Below are 19,088 nucleotides of genomic sequence, written 5' to 3'. Positions count from 1 at the left end.
AATCTCTTCAAACGCGTCGAATAAAAACGTTTTAGCGAACAAATGACATACCGGACTGATTTGATTGATTTGTAAATGGAGGAGACCGCGAAGCGGATTGCCGGAGATACTCTAAAAATCGTCCCAACACACAAATACCCCGTTTGCAACGTCCAAAAACCGAATGGAATAGAATTACTGAAAACGCAAACTACGACACATATATTTCGTTGGACAGAAAGGATGGTAAACGCGCTTTTCCGCACGTTCTACGTTTTAAATTTCGTATTATTTTAAATAAACTTTAATTGTTAATTTAACATAATTAATATTATAACGTAATAATAACCTTTTATGCTAGGAACTGAAGTCACCGAACCATATCACAGGTGTCTCAACTCTTGTCAGCTGAAAAATAAGTAGTTAGCCACAAATTACTCCCTTTCCTAGTGACGTCTACTGTCAACTTCAAATTTATTCCGAATTGATGGCCCTGAGATTAGTCCCAGGCCAAGATCGAACAAGGGTCCGAAAACTCCCTCGGGCCGAGGCCCAGGTCGAGGGTTTAAATATTTTAGGCGGCAAAATCGTGTGCAAAGACAAAGAAATAAATCTTACAAATACATAAAAAGAATACAAACCAAAATATAAATTTATTTAGAGATCGACCAAGAGTATTTTATTTATCGAATAAAAACGCATTTGTTAGAAGAAAACTTGAAACATAAAGTTCCTAAGTAGCCCCTAATTGAAACCCAGCAGGATGCGCAGGAAAATAAAATTTCACTTTTCAAATTAAGGCAATATTCATGTTTTTATTAAGCGCGTATAATCTCAGGTTCCTCGGTTCCCTCGGCCTGGGCCCGAGGGTTTTCTAATTGGCTTCGATATTTGCTAGTGAGCCGTTATAAGGAAACCATAGTTTTATTTCTAACTTGGTTAAATCCATTGATCTTTGCACCGTATATTTTTTCAATAACATAATCCTATTTACCAGTGGTGTAGTCTGGAGGGCACGAGCCGACAGGGGCGTAGGAACGTTCTAGAAGTTGGAGGGGGCAAAGATAAACGAAAAGGGGTCTGGAGAATGGTTTTTAATTTTTAATGGAGTGTAGCTTCTCCGAATGCATGTGTAATTGTTACTACTACGTAAATTGGCTGGGAAAGACTGAAATTTAAACACAGTTGAGGTTTTATAAACTGTATATGCTTTTAAAATGAAAATTTGAGCCTTTTGAAGATTTCAACTGACCAAAGGTTGGAGGGGGCAATAACATTAGTTGCCCCTCCCAGCAAAATTCTAGGGAGGGGCATTGCCCCCCTGCCCCTCCCGGTTCCTACGCCCCTGCGAGCCGATCCCGAAGCGTATGGCTGGATGTACAATTATTTGCCTTTTTCTGTCAATGCCCCCCCCCCAGGCAAAATCCGGACTACGTTACTGAATTGTTGTGATATGAACTACACAAAGCGTTTTTGTAAATAGTGAAGCTGAGAAATTATTTTTAATATGCAAGGAACAAATATTTTGGAAATTCTTTGTGCAATACCGTCTGTAGAAAAGCCATGGACCGATTTCGCTCGGTTCGTGGTTCCTTGCACCTAGGAGCAACAAACAACACAAGGAGAACGCAGCTAGCCTTTAAACACGCTAACGCAGTGTTGTGTACAAATTTCATTGGACGAACATTTACGCTGAACGTTTCACGGAAAGGGGGAAGATAATTTCCGAATTTTCTCCTTCCGACGGTAGCAGGCGCTAAAGCGTCTAACCAATTAAAACTGTACACGATAAAATGCACGACTTTTCACGGGTTGCGTTCTCCTTGTGTGGGGTGCTGTGTTTGTTGCTCCTAGCTTGCACAGACCATCGTCGAAGATAATCAATTTTAAACTATTTCATTGATGTTTCACTATTTGACCTTAGTTAAATAATTAAGTAGCTTCTCCTTTCCTAGCTCCCTCGCAACCTGATCATATTCTGGCATTTTCCCAACATTATTTCCGATTTTCTGGACACTCGCGAGGAAAAGATAGTTGAAATTATAAAATAAAAAATAATCTTGCCCAACTTGTTAAAATGTTGCTCTTACGTCACGAGACACAGCTTTATTAGTATATTCTTCGCACGCGCGTAAGAAAAACATATTCCTCACGACTGTAGCGCGCGCTCGTAGACTGTGACGTAAGAGCAACATTTAAACAAGACAGCCACGTTACTTTATAGACGGACCAAGAATCTAAAGACACTCACTGTTTAGGCTTTAAAGAGCTAGTGTTCAATGAGGATTTCCGGTGAAGCTTCTTAGAGCAGCTGGAGCGATCACGATTAATTTTGACAAAAAGGCGGCGTTGTTGTCGGTTAAATGATTAGGTTTTTGACCTTTTATTTTTGAAACGGTAATAGTTATTGTAGTTAGCTGTTGGCTCGATCTCGTGGCATGCAGGGCTGGCCACCACCCTCCTACGCATTGTAACCCGGCCACCTAAAATGATGGCTTCAAAAGTCGCTTGATGACTTAGGCCTAAGGTGGTGCCTTGGGTATTAGCCTAGCTGATTATTATTATTATTATTATTATTATTATTATTATTATTATTATTATTATTATTATTATAATTATTATTATTATTATTATTATTATTATTATTAAGTTTAAGTGATGGTAATTATCCATTGTGTTAATTTAAAATAACCAGTAAGCCGCGTATGGCTGAGGTTTTTTAAATCAACATTAAACGAATCAATATCATTTCTGAACTTAAAAAAATTAATGAATTCAAATTCAAAATTCAAGTTCAAAATATTTTTTATTATCTTTTGGACCCATATTAAGATATTTGAGGGCCCTCATTTACAACATATATGTACAAGAGAGAAAACACAGTTAAAGGGGAATAAAAAAAAACAAAATTAAAATTAATGCAACAAAAAAATATATAAACAAGTCTAAAGATTATGAAATAATTAAAATAACATTTTTTAACAGAAAAGAAAAAAAATTGTAAAAAAGAGTCGTAATTAAATGTTATTACTAATATAAGCAAAGATAATTACAGTTAAGATCGAAATCAGCGAACTTAGCCTATTACCCTGAAATATTTTGTAATATTGCATTTTTTATATATTTTTTAACTGCCGTATAAGTATGAAGGTTTTTTAGGCTATCAAACATAATATTATAGCTTTTTTTACCCGAAGTAAAACAATGAGTTTATCTTTTTAGAAGTGTGACATGGGGGGGGGGGGCATATGTGGATATTGGACCTAGTTACAGTTTCAGTTGTATTTATTTCAAACATTGGACTATATGTACTATTTAAATTTTTTTAAATAAAATTAATACAGCTGAATTTATATATTTGCTCTATATTTAGGAGCTTACATTTTGCATATAACGGTTTAGATGGAACCTCCAGTTAAGACTATAAATACTTTTAATTACACGCTTTCGGGATTTTGATATTCTTTTAAGGTTATTGTTGGACGTATTGCCCCAAACTAAAATACAGTAAGTGATACGGGAATAAAACAAGACGTACGACGGTCAGAATACACACAATCCTTCTAATGTGTTAAGTTTGTTTGAGCTATTCACAACGCCGGTATCACAACCAAAATATATCCACGGTCACACATATATACAAATTTACACTTATTTGAAAGCATCGAAGATTCCTTCGATCAGTGTCACTCTTATTTTTTACTTCTGATAACACTTATTTGTTACTTCTAGTCAGCCGTTGAGTGTCACACTTATTTCTTCTGGTTATACGACAAAGACTAGTTTGATCAGTTTCATACTTATTTGTTACTTCTGTTCACACTTATTTGTTTTTCTGATCACACTTATTTGTTATTTCTGATCACACTTATTTGTTACTTCTAATCACACTTATTTGTTACTTATGATCACACTCATTTGTTACTTCTGATCCTATTTATTTGTTACTTCTGATCACACTTATTTGATACTTCTGATCACACTTATTGTTACGTTGAGTGTCACACTTATTACTTCTGGTCATACGCCGAAGACTAGGTAGATCAGTGTCATACTTAATTGTTACTTCTGGTCATACGTTGAAAGCGCGGCCCACTCTGAACGGCCTTGAAAAACGGCAGAGGGAAACGGGCGCGTAGACCTCTATAAACACGCGGATTTACAATGTTGGAAATTGCGGGGGTCCGTATACGCTGCCCAAAAAACCTTACTTAGAATTTAAGGAACGTTTTTGCAATTCTAGGTTATATGAAAACCACAGCTATTCAAAAATATAACAATCATGAAAATCGGACTTAAATTAAGGAACTGAATGCAGATTTTTAGGTGAAAATATAAAAACACGAAAATTGGGGTCCCGTAAATTAACCTGAAAACTATACTTAAATTTAATATTTACTGATATAACCGAAGTTGTAGGTCCACTGAATCCTAACCTATCCAATAAATGTTTTTTAAACGTTATCGGACTTAATTTTAATGAAAATATCTATCACATAAAGCGAAATCACCGAAAATATTAAATTGGGCAAATGGCCAACTTCTTGGGCTCCGATTTGAAAACTTTATGAAAGGCTATCAATGGAAATGTATGTATATTCGAACGATATATCATTGACTCTTCTAGTTATAACCGTTGAAGAGGTATGCGCGACACGGCGCCATCGGCATCGGCGGCATCGGCGGCAACGGCTACACTGTACGTGAGAATAATACACACAAATCCTTAGGATTGTGTGTAAAAAGCGATAGTACATCTCAAATAGAACTAAGCCTAGCCTAACTTTCTCGCACGTACTGTCTCCTAAGCCCCAACTCGCAGTGATAGTTGACAGTGGCGTAGACAAAGGGAGGGTTTCCCGGTTTCCGTGACCCCCCCCCCTTCGGTATAGCTTTGGCTGTACTAAAATTCGTCCCCTTTCTCGACCCCTTCAGGTATTTTACATAGATTAAACCTCTCCCTTGAACGATTTCTGGCTACGCCACTGATAGTTGAACAGTTAAAATATCGGGAACAGTGAGACCCCTTAAATTCTTGGTCCATGCTTTATAAAAAGAACTATTGAATAAATAAATAACTTAAGGTTCAAAATGTTTTTTTTCGGAGGCCCGTGACCCGTGGCTCGTGGATGGTCTATGGTCGAGCTACGAAAATGTATTTAATTTATTTACCCATAATTTTTATTATATAATAATACCGAAATTAAAATTTATGAGAGAGCTTTCCATAATGCTCCGCTCACGGTTCGTCACGCTAAATTGGCAGCAGTGGCATAAAAGCGTTTCACTATAGTTTCAAATTCGTTTACTAGCCATATTCTGAACACGGAATTTTCCTGATAGAATTATGTCCCAATTAATCACGTTTACATTGGTCGTGATATTAGCGTACATTTTCCTAATTACCGATTATTCTAACGCATAATTAGGAATTATCCACACATACTTTTTAAATAGGGAAATTACGTATTATCGAGATAGGGTACAGATGACAAATTTAGTACCTCCAAGGCCCTGGCCCGCTTTAGGGGCCTACATTTAAGGACCGGGAATTTTTGCAAGTGTTAATGCTTCTAAATATAGCAAAACTATCATGGAACAGGCATGGAAAGTTACCAAATGAATGGCTCATTGCACCGACCAACACCGAAGGTAATACACCGAATCCTCCAAATACTCTTTAGATATATGACACCCTTTGAAATGAATCTATAGTTTGAGAATTTACCTACTCAGGCTGGTTTTCGTATTCATCAAGTTCACCATCGATGTTTCTACATTTTTACCAAGACGCCTTGTTTAATATGTAATGACAAGAATGTATTGATGTTACTAAGAATATTTCAGAATAGAATTAACCCCTATTACCATCCTCACAGCTTTGGTGGAAAAAGTTCGTCTGCATTTAAGGGTCATTCCAAGTCATACCATATGGCAAACTTGAATGGGAAAGCAGACGAATTTAAGCTACAAAGGCTGCGAGGATGGGAATCAGAATCCTGTAGCCCAATATTCTTAGTAACTTCAATACATTCTTGGTAATGATTTGTGATTCTACCAACTTTTGGTGAACATTAAGATTGCACTACGAGTTAAATAAATTATGTGTAATATGCAAAACAAATAAATGATGAGATAAAAATATTCAATAACCGCTTAGTTATCAATTCGAATAACTCTAACGCAAAAAAAAAAATACTTTTGCGTAACGAATTTCAGAATATATTTTTAATTGATTTAATTTCTTTCAAAATTAAGTCTATTTATTTATGGTTTTACCTCTATAAAACTAATCATACTAAAATAGTTCATAATTAAGGTTCTGTTATATAACGAATAATATGTGACGTAACAGCTAAGCGACCATTTAGTAACACCATAAGTCTATAATATTGTTCCATAAGTTTGTCACTTTGGGGAATATTTTACTGAGAGCTAGTAACGGAGTGACGTCATCACAAGAAGAAAATCTCCCCCTAGCGAGGCGCTGTCAAAGGCTACGTGTGACGCGTTAGCAAGCGGACGCAAAATGGCAACCAAGCCCGTAATGCAGTCTGTCTTGTGAAGAATTGGAAGTGTCACACTTATGTAAAATATTATATACTTATGGTAACACTTATACAACCCCCCCCCCCCCCTACTGCGTGACGTCATTTGTTACGTAGAAGTATTTTGGAGTTTCTTTTTATTTCCAGTGGCGGCGTAAGGGGGGGGGGAATCGGAACGATTAAGCTTGAGGGGTGCAAAACGAAGGACCCGTGAAAACTTATACACGGTCCTGGGGGGTTCACAAAAAATGGCCGCGCTGCGGACCCAGCCTTCTTAAGCCGCCACTGCCTAAAGCTAGCAAAATTATTGTGGTTTGTTGTCAAAATTTGAATTTCTAGGCACTCTATTAAATTTCAGTAGATTATTAAAGAATTGAAAACCGAACTCTTAAACGTTTTCGCTAATTTAATTTTTTCGAGGGGATTTGTGGGCTTCCATTGAAGGTACGCCATGAACTACCTGGCCTACCCTCTATCGGCGCCACTGGCTCTGGAATGGTAATGGCATGGCAGCAACAGCTGAGTTTCGCCGAAGGTAATAATAATAATCAGCAAGGCAGCACCTTAGGACCAAGTCATCTAGCGACCTTTATTGCCATTAACTCAGGTGTCCGCGTTACAACGCGTAGGAGGTTGGTGGCAAGCCCTTCAAGCCACGCGAGCCAACAGCTCCCGACACTAACAATTAACGTTAACCTCTACAATTTTTTCTGGGAAGGGTAAACCGAAAAACTCGGGGAAAACCCCTTTACCAGTGAGGAGTGGTTCCGCCACCCCACCTTTTCCAAGTAGGATTCAGCCGTGCGACCGAGTTTTTAGAAACGTTGACCGTTTACCGCGTGATGCCGTGCATATCATATCACGCGATGTTGTCTAAAAATGTGAGTTATGTAGATGATCTGAATTGAAGCGGTGGAAGCCAACCCTACGAGTACCCGTGGAATGGGGAGCTTAGAGTCAGAACGTGCATTTGGATTTTGGATTGGGTACAAAGCTAAAAATCATCTCAACGTAAATAATCATTCTCCCTAAGAATTAATTAATTATTTTACAGTGAAAAATCGGCTGCTAGCACGTGCCGTAACTTGTTTCTAACGTAACTAGGGCCCGTTACCCTCAACTTCTGCTAAACGTGGTGACAAAAGCGAGTTTTTAACAATAGTTTTTTTTTTAGTTTGACACAATTTTCAAGTTTTCAAAAAATAAATAAAACTACGCAATTATTACAAAATTCTTAAAAGTTAATTACCAACCGATTCTTATAGGTATTTTTTACACCAAAGTACTAAAGTACAACACTTTAAGAAATTAATGATAGTAACGCGGAAGAACTTTGGCTGGCTTAATTTGTAATTGCAGTGTCAGTACGCTTCTATATGGCCATTTTATTTCGGAAAACTAAATTTTAGCGTACAGATGAACCTTTCCCCTGTGGCTTCAAATAATTTTGGTGGTTTCAAATTCAATAGCTAATTAGCTATCACATAAAGCGCCCCTTGAAGTAATAAATTGGAAAACCTTGATTCGTATCATTACATTCCATTAATTAATCAACCAAAAATTACCTTACCAATACTATTTTAAGCACGTGAGGAAAGAAAAAATAAGACTAGATTTCCAAATCCTTTTTACGCTTTATGAACTTTTTTTTTTCTGGGCGAAATATTTAAGATTATATCGCTTCTAATTGGCATTTCAAGGTCTCTTGTCAATTATAACGACGTCAGTCTCGGAATGCGCGTAAATATTTATCCGAGCCACGTGTTTGAGGCAGGTAACAAATTAAGGATTAAAAAACATTCAAATTAGCGTGTTAGTTGCATTACCTATTAATATATCATTGATATTTACCATTGTTACGTAAACCAAGGCTAAATGGGTCGCTATTAAGAATGTATATTTGAGGTAATCAATTAGCAGAAATGCATAGACGAGACGATTTGAGGTATCAACAACGCGTAAATGATTGTCCATAGATGACAGAACATTTTTATCTACACCAAAGGTTTTATTTACTAGTGTAAGTATCCAAATTTGTGGTTCGTTTACTTCTGTTCAAATATTACCGTTATTAGTAACGATGAAACTTAAATTTAGACTTTTAGTTACATGAGATACGTTACGCAAATTTGGGGAAAATAAGTTTTTAGTTAATGTTTGCTTGATGAGCGCTTGTCGTCATAGTGACGTAGGAAGTTACTGAACGGTGTTATTTCTAGTCGAAGCTGTTTTTAAAGATAGCGGCAATAAATGTTACGGGACCCGGAAATCAGAGGAAGTGAAAAATAATATTTTCAATAATTGATGAGTTGGTAAATGACGAAATTGTTGACGATAATATTATTTACCGTTGCAACGATCAGTCTTTTATTAAAAAAGCGAAAACGGCCATTGCAGTAAGCTGAGGCATTCCAATTAAATGATAGGCCTTTGACAAAACCAGTAGAATTGTTGATTAACTACAGTTGTATAATTTTAACTGCTCACCAGCTAAATGTAAACACCGACGCGTTTGACGTCAATACATCCAAAAAAACTTATCTCCGAGATGGTTGTTAAAGAATTAAAAGTAAAAAACACATAATATGTTGCTCTTGCGTCACAATAGACACTGCTTTATTATTCGCACGCCTGCTAGAAAAAAATATATTACTCTGGCGATTGTAGCACGTGCTAGTAGACTTGTAAAAGTAAGAGACTCTGACGTAAGAGCCACATTTAACGGGACTTTCAAGGGAGGTGTGAGGGGTCAGAAGTCGATTCAAAAAACAACACTGAAACGTCATCAAAGGGTAACTTTGTAAATGCGACGAACGGCGATCCAATGACGTATTTTAAATGGACTTCAACCCGCCCAAAGCTCTCCCTTGAAAGTCCCTTAAAAAAAGAACTTTATAAAAATAACTATTTGTTGGACCATTTCTGAATGTCAAATAGATTTTTCTATATAATAAATAAAAAGTAATAATAATACGTCACAAGACCAGCTTTATTAGTATATTCTGCGCACGCGCGCTAGAAAAACCTATATTCCTCTGGCAGACTTGTTGCATAGGTCCCATACACATATATGCCCCTGGTTAATTCCACAACAGATTGTTCCAAGGTGTGCCAAAAATTATTTTTTAAAAACCGAAAACATTGGTATCTTGAATTGAAGGATTTTGGCACATCATGGACTAAGAATTCGAAGAAATTAAAAAAAGCGATTAGGATGTCAAAGGGTGAAATCCTTTGAAACCTGTTGAAAATATTACAAAATGAAAATTAATCGAAATATGTTTCGATTCCCCACTTTTTAAGCTGAAAATTAAAAAAGCCCCGAAAGAGGGTGTCGCAATAGGGATCAAGGCCGAAATGATCAAAACCACCCAATACCCCATTATCTCGAAAACGTCTGAATGGATCTTTTTGAAAACTGGGAATTCTGCGTTTACGGTCGAAATAATCAGAAACTACTTTGGGGAAAATCCACTCAACAAGAGAAATGTCAGATAGAGGGGCTATAGTTGCGAAAGGGCAACTTCCCTTTTTACACATTAAATCAATACATGGAGAGTAATATCAATTTATCGGGCCTCCATTATTCCCAGAACTCTCGCGACACCCGCTTCCCCAGCAACGGCGACGGAGCTTCAACCAATGAAATCTGTCAAGAATGTATTCGTGTGGACACCCTGTTCACTACATGATTCCCGGAAGAAAAACCACGCCCCTCTACCTTTTCTCGTGTAGTGCTTCATCCTTTCTTTTGGTAAGGGGGGAGAGACATTCTGGTACGATCGTTTGTTCTCTCTTTAGTAGGCGGCAGCGTTGCCAGACGTACTATAATTATCGTACATGTCGATAATTTGATGTTAATTTTCGAGGCGTACTATAATTTGAATTGCGCACGCTATTTTCGATAATTCCGCCAAGATGTACTAGAAATGTACTATAATTTTTAAATTTAGCGGGAAACCGGCTAACCAATCCCGCTGAGACACTGGGAGTGAGAAACAAAATTTGCCCGCGGCAGCCCTCGCTATGCTCTCTCTCAAAGATCTTTTCAGTTTTGTGACTTCTGTAACGGCCAACTTTGATCCGCTCGCTAGCTATTAAAAATCAACGAATCTCGTATAAAAAAAGCACTCAACCCGACTACGCGCTATTAATGTTTATGGCAAATCGATAATTTCATAGTCCTAGTACGATAATTTGATTTTCGGGACCAGGGAACGCTGGTAGGCGGATAATATCATGAAAACTGAGGCTATAGGGAGCTAACAGCTCTACGTCACCCATGCTTTTTCGTATTGTAAAAACAATTCTACCCAACATGGCGGCCCCAGCCAAAGCTACGGAGTGCTAGTTCCCTATAGCTACGGCTACATATATCTGTTACATTTTTGTGAAAAGACAATTGAATTTATTTTGTGAAATACGAGTCTATGATCGAAAGGACTTAAAAGCAATTTCCAAACGAGTCAAGTAGATTGCCCTTGAATGTTTTAAAATCAGTTGCGAAAGACTGAAGAGATAAACAAAAACAAACTAATCTAGCCGTTGTATCTTATTTTTATTCGCGTATTCCAGGACAATTTCTTTCACTCAATAGGTTGGCAAACAGCTTCTCTCCGCGACTTCCGAGCTATTTTGGGATTGTGCTTTGTTCAGTTTCAAACTGACGTTTCATTAACGACCCGATAATTGCTGTGTGGGAATGCCAACAGGGCTAACTACGCTTGCCCAACTTTAGATATTAAATTGGGGAATTTCATTTATTTGAATTTTAATAGTTCCCCTACGTGTTATCTCCGTAAATAGGGTGAGGAAAATCCTAAAATATTATTGGCTGGATATACTGGAGTTTCTCTCACATCTTTTCAAAGGCATGTGTGGTTCATTAACGGAGCGTTTGAAGCGCCCATTAACCTGCCTACATCCCTGGCCCGTAAATACGCCCTGGATGCGTAGAAAACTAAAACAGGGAAAAACGAAATATGAAAAGGCACTAGGGTTTCTTATAGGTGATTATGATAAAGAATTGCGCGCAGAGAGGCTCACGGGAGTTGGTTATTTTTTGACAAAGCGTCGGCGGCTAAATTCGTTTGCACCTACCGAGGCCCGCGGTCGTCCGCGTTTAGTAAAAGGCACCAACCATGAATTGATTGTTTGAAAAGTTAGTATTTTTCTAAAATTATTAAAAATACATAAAGTTAACAAATTTATTATATTTTTTTTTTATTTCTTATAGTTCTAGACCTAGTATTGATAAAGAAACAAGCCCAATTTTAATAGAAGACACAAGGTTATATTTACATACATGTTTCCATTATTCCTGAAAATGAATTAAAATCAATTTGGATAGAATTTAAAAATATTTAATTTAATAAATCAATTACCTTAATTTAACGACTTTGCAAACTTCTCTCAAAACGAAAAACGAAAAATCCTTTCGATTGTACAATGAAATAATAGAAATCTCGCTAACCCTTGCCCAACTAGCCAGACGAATTTACAAAAAGGGCCAATTTTGATACTTTCAACTTGGTAGTACTTAACCAAATCACGTGACCACCGATATTTTTCATAATCACCTATTAGAAAACGTCCCTCTAAAGTAAGTTCTGTTACGCCACTGAAAAGCTTTTGCATTCGTTATTGTTAAAGACATTAGTAACACAAGTATGAGCAGGAATCCATACCTCTACTTGGAATGCTTATCCTGGCGTATCGCGTATGGTAAGATCACTCTGACGGCTTTGGCCCCGCCTACGAGATAAAAAATCCCCTTTGCGCGCGCTCCCCTCTCACGTTGTTGTTTGTTAAGTTAACATAGTGACGTAAAAAAACCGTCAGCCACATCGAGACGAAAATCTTCCGCGGTAAGCATTCCAAGTTGAGGTATGGTTGTATTTATATTTTTGTTTGGTTTTTTAGTTATGTTTTCAATTTCCAATCCTGGCTACGCTACTGAGCAGTGACGAGTCCACTATTTGTTACTCGTCTTTCGAATTCTAGTTAAACGTGCCGGAGTGGCCAAGGTTTGTCGAAAATTAAAACGATTTTCAAAAATAAAAATATTGGTGAAATCGGAGCGTTTGGCTCGTACATACATTGCCATCAAACTGACGCGTCAATAATTATCCCAACAAAGACATAAGTAAATACTCTTACGCCAGACGTATCCATTTGGGCCATACAAATGAAACATGTACCTTGTCAGGCTAGAGGCAGGTTCCAGTGGCAGCGAATTTGCCATCATACAGCGGATAAATAATAATAATCAGCTAGGCTAATACCCAAGGCCTAAGTCATCAAGCGACTTTTTGAAGCCTTTAATTCAGGTGGCCGGGTTACAATGCGTAGGAGGGTGGTGGCAAGCCCTGCATGCCACGCGATCGAGCCAACAGCTCCCTACAATAACTATTACCGTTAACCTCGACTAGTTTTATGGAAGGGGAAACCGAAGAACTCGGGGGAAACCCCTTAAACCAGTGGGGAGAGAACTTGCAAACTCAACGCGGAAGGAATTGTTCCGATTTTTCACCCAGTGCCCCAAACTGGGATCGAACCCGGCTCCTCTTGCTGCGAGGCGAAAGTGCTAACCACTCCGCCACCCCACTTCATCTTAAGCCTATTTACTTGTGGTATCCTGATCTCAAACTTCCATATCCTACGCAATCATTCTCAGACAATCTGTCATGAACCGTTTTAGTGTTGTGTCATTCTTATATTACGTTATGTTAAAAGAATTTTTTTTAATGAAAGATGGTATTTGTCGTAAATATTTTTGAAAAAACCAGGGTAATAAAGGGTTGTCGAGGGCGGGCCCGCTAAAACAAACCCCGGGCCCCAGTAAAAAAGATAATAATTTAAGAGCCATTGAGTGTGAATCGCGATACCTAAACGTTTTTAGAATGGTATATCGCTTTTCCAAGCATGGGCTCCCAGGGGGAGTGGGGCGCCGGGAATCCCTCCGACCTGCCACTTTTCTCGTCGGGCCTGTCGATGGAAAGGGAATACGGACGACGCAATTTAATTTACTTAATCTTCCGAGCGCGATTTATCGAGTTAATTTGAATAGAACAGTCTAGTAGTCTCGTAATCTCAGTGAGGAGTACTATTATAAGCCAAAGGAACTTCGTGTTTCATTTCTCTTAGTGCCAGGTATGGTTGTTCTCCCGCGTAACTAATCAATTTCACGGGCCATATCATTAAACAAATTAAAGTTCAGTCCCCTTTATCTTAATAGTAAATAAATAATTGCCACGGCTCCACTGATAGAAAGGACTAGTATTTCCGGGGGCTCATTCCCGAGACCATGCACTAATGATTAGAATTCCTTTCGACGAGTGCCGCGGAAAACGCGTCGTTGGGGAACGACTCGAGATTTCTTTCGCTGAACGCTTCGAGTATTTTACAAACGATTTTCAAATTTATTTCGGGTCGAAACTTTTCCTCCTTCCGAAAATAACAATAAGAAATTAAACGAACGCCTAAAAGCCACGCGTGGCTTACGTATATCATTCGCTGACCAATTTCCATTGGTTGGAAACGACTCTCGATTTAGTCACTATGGCGTGTTTTTTCGCGTTCCCGAACGTCCCCCGCTTAATATCGCGATTATCTTCGCTTTTACGAAACGCGAAGGATGGGTATGTCCCCGACGTAGCCGTAGACGAGGCTTAATCAACCAAACGGAAGTGTAACTTCCAGCGTCTCTCTCTTCTCAATCGGCAGTTTTGGCGCAGCTAGGCCTTCGTAATAGAAAACAGGCGATTCGGAGAATCACGCGATGTCGGTTGGCGCATGCGCTCAGGTGAATTGGGACAAGAGCCCGTACGGGGTGCGACGCGCCATAGACAAACCGAGCCCGACGTCTCTACGCGAGGCGGCGGCTGACGACAAAACTAAATTCCCGATGCCTTTCACCGTCTTCCCGAAATCTTTCTCGATGCGGAATATTTTCCTCGTTTTATAATCGTAAAAAAATATATTCTGCCAGCCCGAAACGGAGATAGCGAAAACAGAGAAAATTCAGATTGAGCGTTTTGGAAAATGTTCGGCGCTAAGCCATCTGTATCGAGCCACGTAGCGGTTGAGCGTTTGACTTCGAAACCTCGATTAGCGACTCAATTCAACGCTTCAGCGACACGCGTGTTATAAAGGCAGCCAACGCGCGAAAAACCGTACTTCCTTCGATGCTTATGATGTGTTATAGGTGATTGAACCAAAATATTATCCAGACGCAAAAACGCCCGTTCTTTCGTATATAAACAAACACACGATTGCCTATTTTTATATTTCATTTTGATGTAATTCTAATCGGTAATTTTTAAGAAACTTTTATTATTTCGTAAGATTCTCGACAACATTTGCTAGGCAGTAATTCGTATTATTACAAACTTCATTTGCATTGATAATTTCATATCCTAATAATAGTCTCCCACCCGCAGTCAAAAGCTCGAGTTTTTAAAAGGCTAATATATATAATCTAATACCAGTACTCGAACGTATCTTTTAAAGCGCAAATATTTACGTTTTTATCTAAATTTCCCTCTTTCGGTAGTCAATCGTTTAAATTGACAATAATTGACTCGAGTGGCTGGGAATACCCCCGTCACCCCCCATAAAGTGACGGATATGAAAAATTGATTTAATGGTCAAGGTTCAAAATTTTCAACGGTTTCTAATCCGTATTAGAGATGGTTTCGTAACGCGAATAAGCTTAAGCGTATTTCGTAACAATTGAAACTGCAAAAGATAAATATCATTTCCATGGCAAAATTTTTAATAAACCACAGAATACAAGGTTCCATTTTTCTTTACATTTTTTTGTAATACGCGAATTGGTCTTCCTATTGGTTTAAATGCCCCGTACGAATTTGAAAAACATATGAAGTTACGATTATTTTTAAAGGAAATGGTATAAATCCGGAAACCGAAATACAATATTTCCAATAGATACAAAATTGAATAAAAAAGTTATTTTTTGATATATAATTCTTGAGAAAAACATCGGAATATCGGCTATTTTTGTATTCTTTTTTTTCACTTCATATTTATAACGGTATATTTTTAATATATACAGTATATACAATGTACAATTCTTCCCTCGAAATATCCCAAAATTTCGAGCGAAAAATTTCGGTTTCATCGAAGACCTCTAAAAATGTTTAAATTTTAAAGTTCGTCTATGAAAATAAAGGTTCCTTTATAACATTCAACTCCTCGAATCGCGTTTCCGTTTCCCCTCAAAACAGCGTTCATTTCGGATATAATTTATAATTTGGCATCGTACAGCAATTATTTTAGACGAAGACTAATGTAGTTGCTTTCTAGGTCCGTCCGCGATTTGACCCATTTTCTGAATTTTGGGGGAGCCACCCTTTGCGGAGACCAAAAGAAAACACTAAAACGGATAAATATGGATAATTTCACTTTCATAATTATGGTCCCAGTATTAAATAATATACATAGCCCGGAAAAAACCATATTTTTAATCAATATATATAAATAAATAGTCAAAAAAGTGAAATAATCCATTTAACAAAAATAAAATAAACAAGTAGTTCCACGTATCGTTTCAAACCCGACACGTAAAAAGATGTTCGGCGAACTTCATTCTTTTGCCGTTTATATTCTCGATTTTTTTTTGGGCAATTCGAGTTTGAAGAACATTTAAGAAAAAATAATATAAAACATCACAGGTCCTATAGTCGCTCCCGTTACCTCTACTGTTAGTTCAGTGCCAAAGTAATTCACAATGAATCCCCTTAGCATAGATATTCGTAAAGGCATGGCAGCCCCAGTGGCACACATTTATGGTCTCTCTTTTTTAAAATTCTTTCAAACTACGTTGCATCAAGGTTTTTACGTGGCGAGAGGGAACGACAAAAATTAATATCAATTGCGAAATTTTTCAGATTTTTCCACCGAAACATCTTTCGACGTTCAGAATTTACTCATAACGGTTATCAATTAATATTTTAATTTAAGGTTTCGACATGGACCGAATTTTAGACAGCCAATTACATAAATATAAGAAACGATTTTATTTTTTACTTTTTTATTTTTGTTTTATCTTAAAATAACCTAGGGTTACACAAGGAACCAAAAATTTTGTATTTCCTGAAACTAAAATAAAACCGCGCTTTGAACTATTTAGATTACACAGTACATTTGAGCTATAAGATATTTATACCGTGGAGGTTATTATTTAAAATTTAATAGGAACCAAACAAACTTTGTTTTCAATATTATTCATAACTTAAATCTTAACTGAAATGATTCCGCATAGCGGTACTAGTTTTTTTTTAAATGACAAATCATATTTATTAATAAAATTATGGAAAAAAGTAACTAATTAAATTTCGAGTGGTTCCTAGGGATAAATATTTCGAAGAATTCCATCGGGAGGACACGCGAGGGTTTTATAAAATGCGAAAACTGCTAGTAATAAAAAAATATATTTGATTCATCTATATTGTAACTTCGCGGTTAGAGATAACGATAAACGAATTAGGCTTAATTAAAAACGTACGTTACTGAGGCCCGTTTCTTTCAATAACAATAATAAGGGGCGGAAAAAAGGTCCAGGTTTTGTCGGCACGGTTGTATTCCGGCTCGTCAATTTATTTTTGCCGTTTTCTATATTATAAATCACAGTCATAAAGTCAATTATTGAAACAGTTCGTTCGGGGAGAAAGCTGGCATTACGCGGAACGAAAATCCAAACGTCCTTTTCACTTGGATAATATCGTGGTGGGCCCGGCCCGACAGCCCCAAACAAAAGTAGGTAATAACGCGAGCGGCCAAAGTTGTCGGCACTCAAAGCGGCGAGGAATCGACTTCGGCCTGGTAGCGAGCGGCCAAGTAGTCGGCAGAGTCCGCTAATTGGTGGAGGATGGTGTGTAGTCCTTGTAAGTGGTATCTGAAAGCGACGGCGATGTGGGAGGTTTGTTCGTCCATGCTGCAGGAATCCCTGTCGGTGAGGACCGAGTCGATGTCGCTGTCCGTGTCCTGGTCGGAGGCGGAGCCCGTGCTGCCCAGGCTGTCATCGGAGGGCTGCCTCGTGTGGCTGCGGTGCGGCGTGGAGCGTCCGCTGACGGCGGAGAGCGGCCCGAGCATGCTGGAAGTGGCGCCCATGGCGCTCCCCCAGAGAAGCTCCGTTTTCACGTCTTTCAACATGTTGTAGAAGCTGTACAGATCCGGGTTGTTTAATCCGAGCGGAGGGCGGCTCTTGACGGCGTTGCTGTCGAAATCCATGTCGCGCAGACGAGACGGGATGAGCACGGTCGCATCCATGTTGTTCACGGACTTGACGAAACGGTCCATCGCGCTAAGGATGGACTGCTGCGAACAGTTGAAACCCTCTTCCGAGTTACGGGTGGATCTTCGCGAATTCCTGTTGGAATCCATTCCGCGGCTTACGATGATTCCGTCCAACATAGCGGTAGCCGAGTACTGATTCTGGATGGCCGAAGAGTTGCTAGTAGCGAGAGCCGGCGTTAGGAGTTGCTGCTGTTCGGAAGCGGCGGCTATGGTAGCGAGAGACGCCCGATGCTGAACGGGGTTATTCGCTAATAAATCCGACTGAATTTTTCCCGAGTTATTGCGTACTAGCTCGTTAACGCCACTATGACCCGCGTATGAAACTCGTCTGGATTTTTGTTCGAGAATCGCAGTCGACCCTGCGTATGACACTCGCCTAGGGCATTCAACACTCGTGTTCGCCATTTCGCGATCGAGGCCTATAAGTAACCCCTTTAGTCCGTACCGGTTTTGAAAACGTCTGCGCCGCGTTAAACGGGAAACTGGCGACTTTTCCCCCCTCCTGACGTCACGAAACGTCAGAGACGCGAGTAGGTTGCGGGAAAAGAGTTCCTTAATAACGTATTATTTTACGACGCTTAAAAAAAAACTAGCGTAATTTCGAAACGTTTAACTCGAAGAATATTCTCGAACAATGTCTTAACTATTAATTTTGATATTCTAAAAGGAAAATTCGCTAAAATATTAAACGCGCATCCCTCTGGAATAATGGCGCTATTCCACTTCCTCTAACTGGCTTCGTCCCACAATCACCTGATAAGAGCGGCTTCTGATTGGCCGACGGAAGCGCGCTCACGCCCTACGCTCGAATGTTCACGTGAACACGAGGCGAAAGCGCCGTTTCTCCTAAAAGCTCCCTCTCTCTTTCGCTGGATCGACGATTTCGGCCCGTCTCGAACTCGTGCCACCGCCGCGATCGTTCGATACGTCTGGCGCTGCTGACCGCTCTTCAGTCCCAATAAAATTCCAACAAAAAACATCACTCCGTAAACGCGTGCAAATGTCTATTTTGCGGAGCAACGATATCACTTTCTTTGATTTACAGCGGGTTTTGATTAAATAACATTGTATTGTCACGACGGCGCTAAGTGATATTTTTAGAATCCGAGCCGTCTATCCAGTAGAGCGCCTTGAGATTACGGACCGCACGTGTTATTTTCTCTCGTGGCGTGGCTTAAAAATAAACGTTGTCACTATATCAGTGGATGTTACTCTCGCCCGTGAAATTTATCGCTAAATTTG

General features: G+C 38.8%; 1 protein-coding gene across 1 annotated transcript; it reads right to left on the bottom strand.

The window, feature by feature from the left end:
• Nucleotides 1–15,282: 15,282 nt before the first annotated feature.
• Nucleotides 15,283–18,537, bottom strand: LOC149933435 (uncharacterized). The gene has a single exon (XM_090155508.1). The coding sequence runs from the start codon at nt 18,249–18,251 to the stop codon at nt 17,343–17,345; it is 909 nt and encodes a 302-aa protein (XP_090011634.1). The 5' UTR covers nt 18,252–18,537; the 3' UTR covers nt 15,283–17,342.
• Between the last annotated feature and the right edge of the window lie 551 nt (nt 18,538–19,088).

Source organism: Leiobunum rupestre, chromosome 8 (assembly GCF_980474605.1).
Source record: "Leiobunum rupestre chromosome 8, qqLeiRupe1.1.hap1, whole genome shotgun sequence".
Lineage (NCBI taxonomy): Eukaryota > Metazoa > Arthropoda > Arachnida > Opiliones > Sclerosomatidae > Leiobunum > Leiobunum rupestre.
This window is presented reverse-complemented; position numbering and strand designations above follow the sequence as displayed.

Excerpts from the sequence above, each read along its gene's own strand:
- LOC149933435 (XM_090155508.1), bottom strand. The coding sequence starts at position 18,251 with ATGGCGAACACGAGTGTTGAATGCCCTAGGCGAGTGTCATACGCAGGG.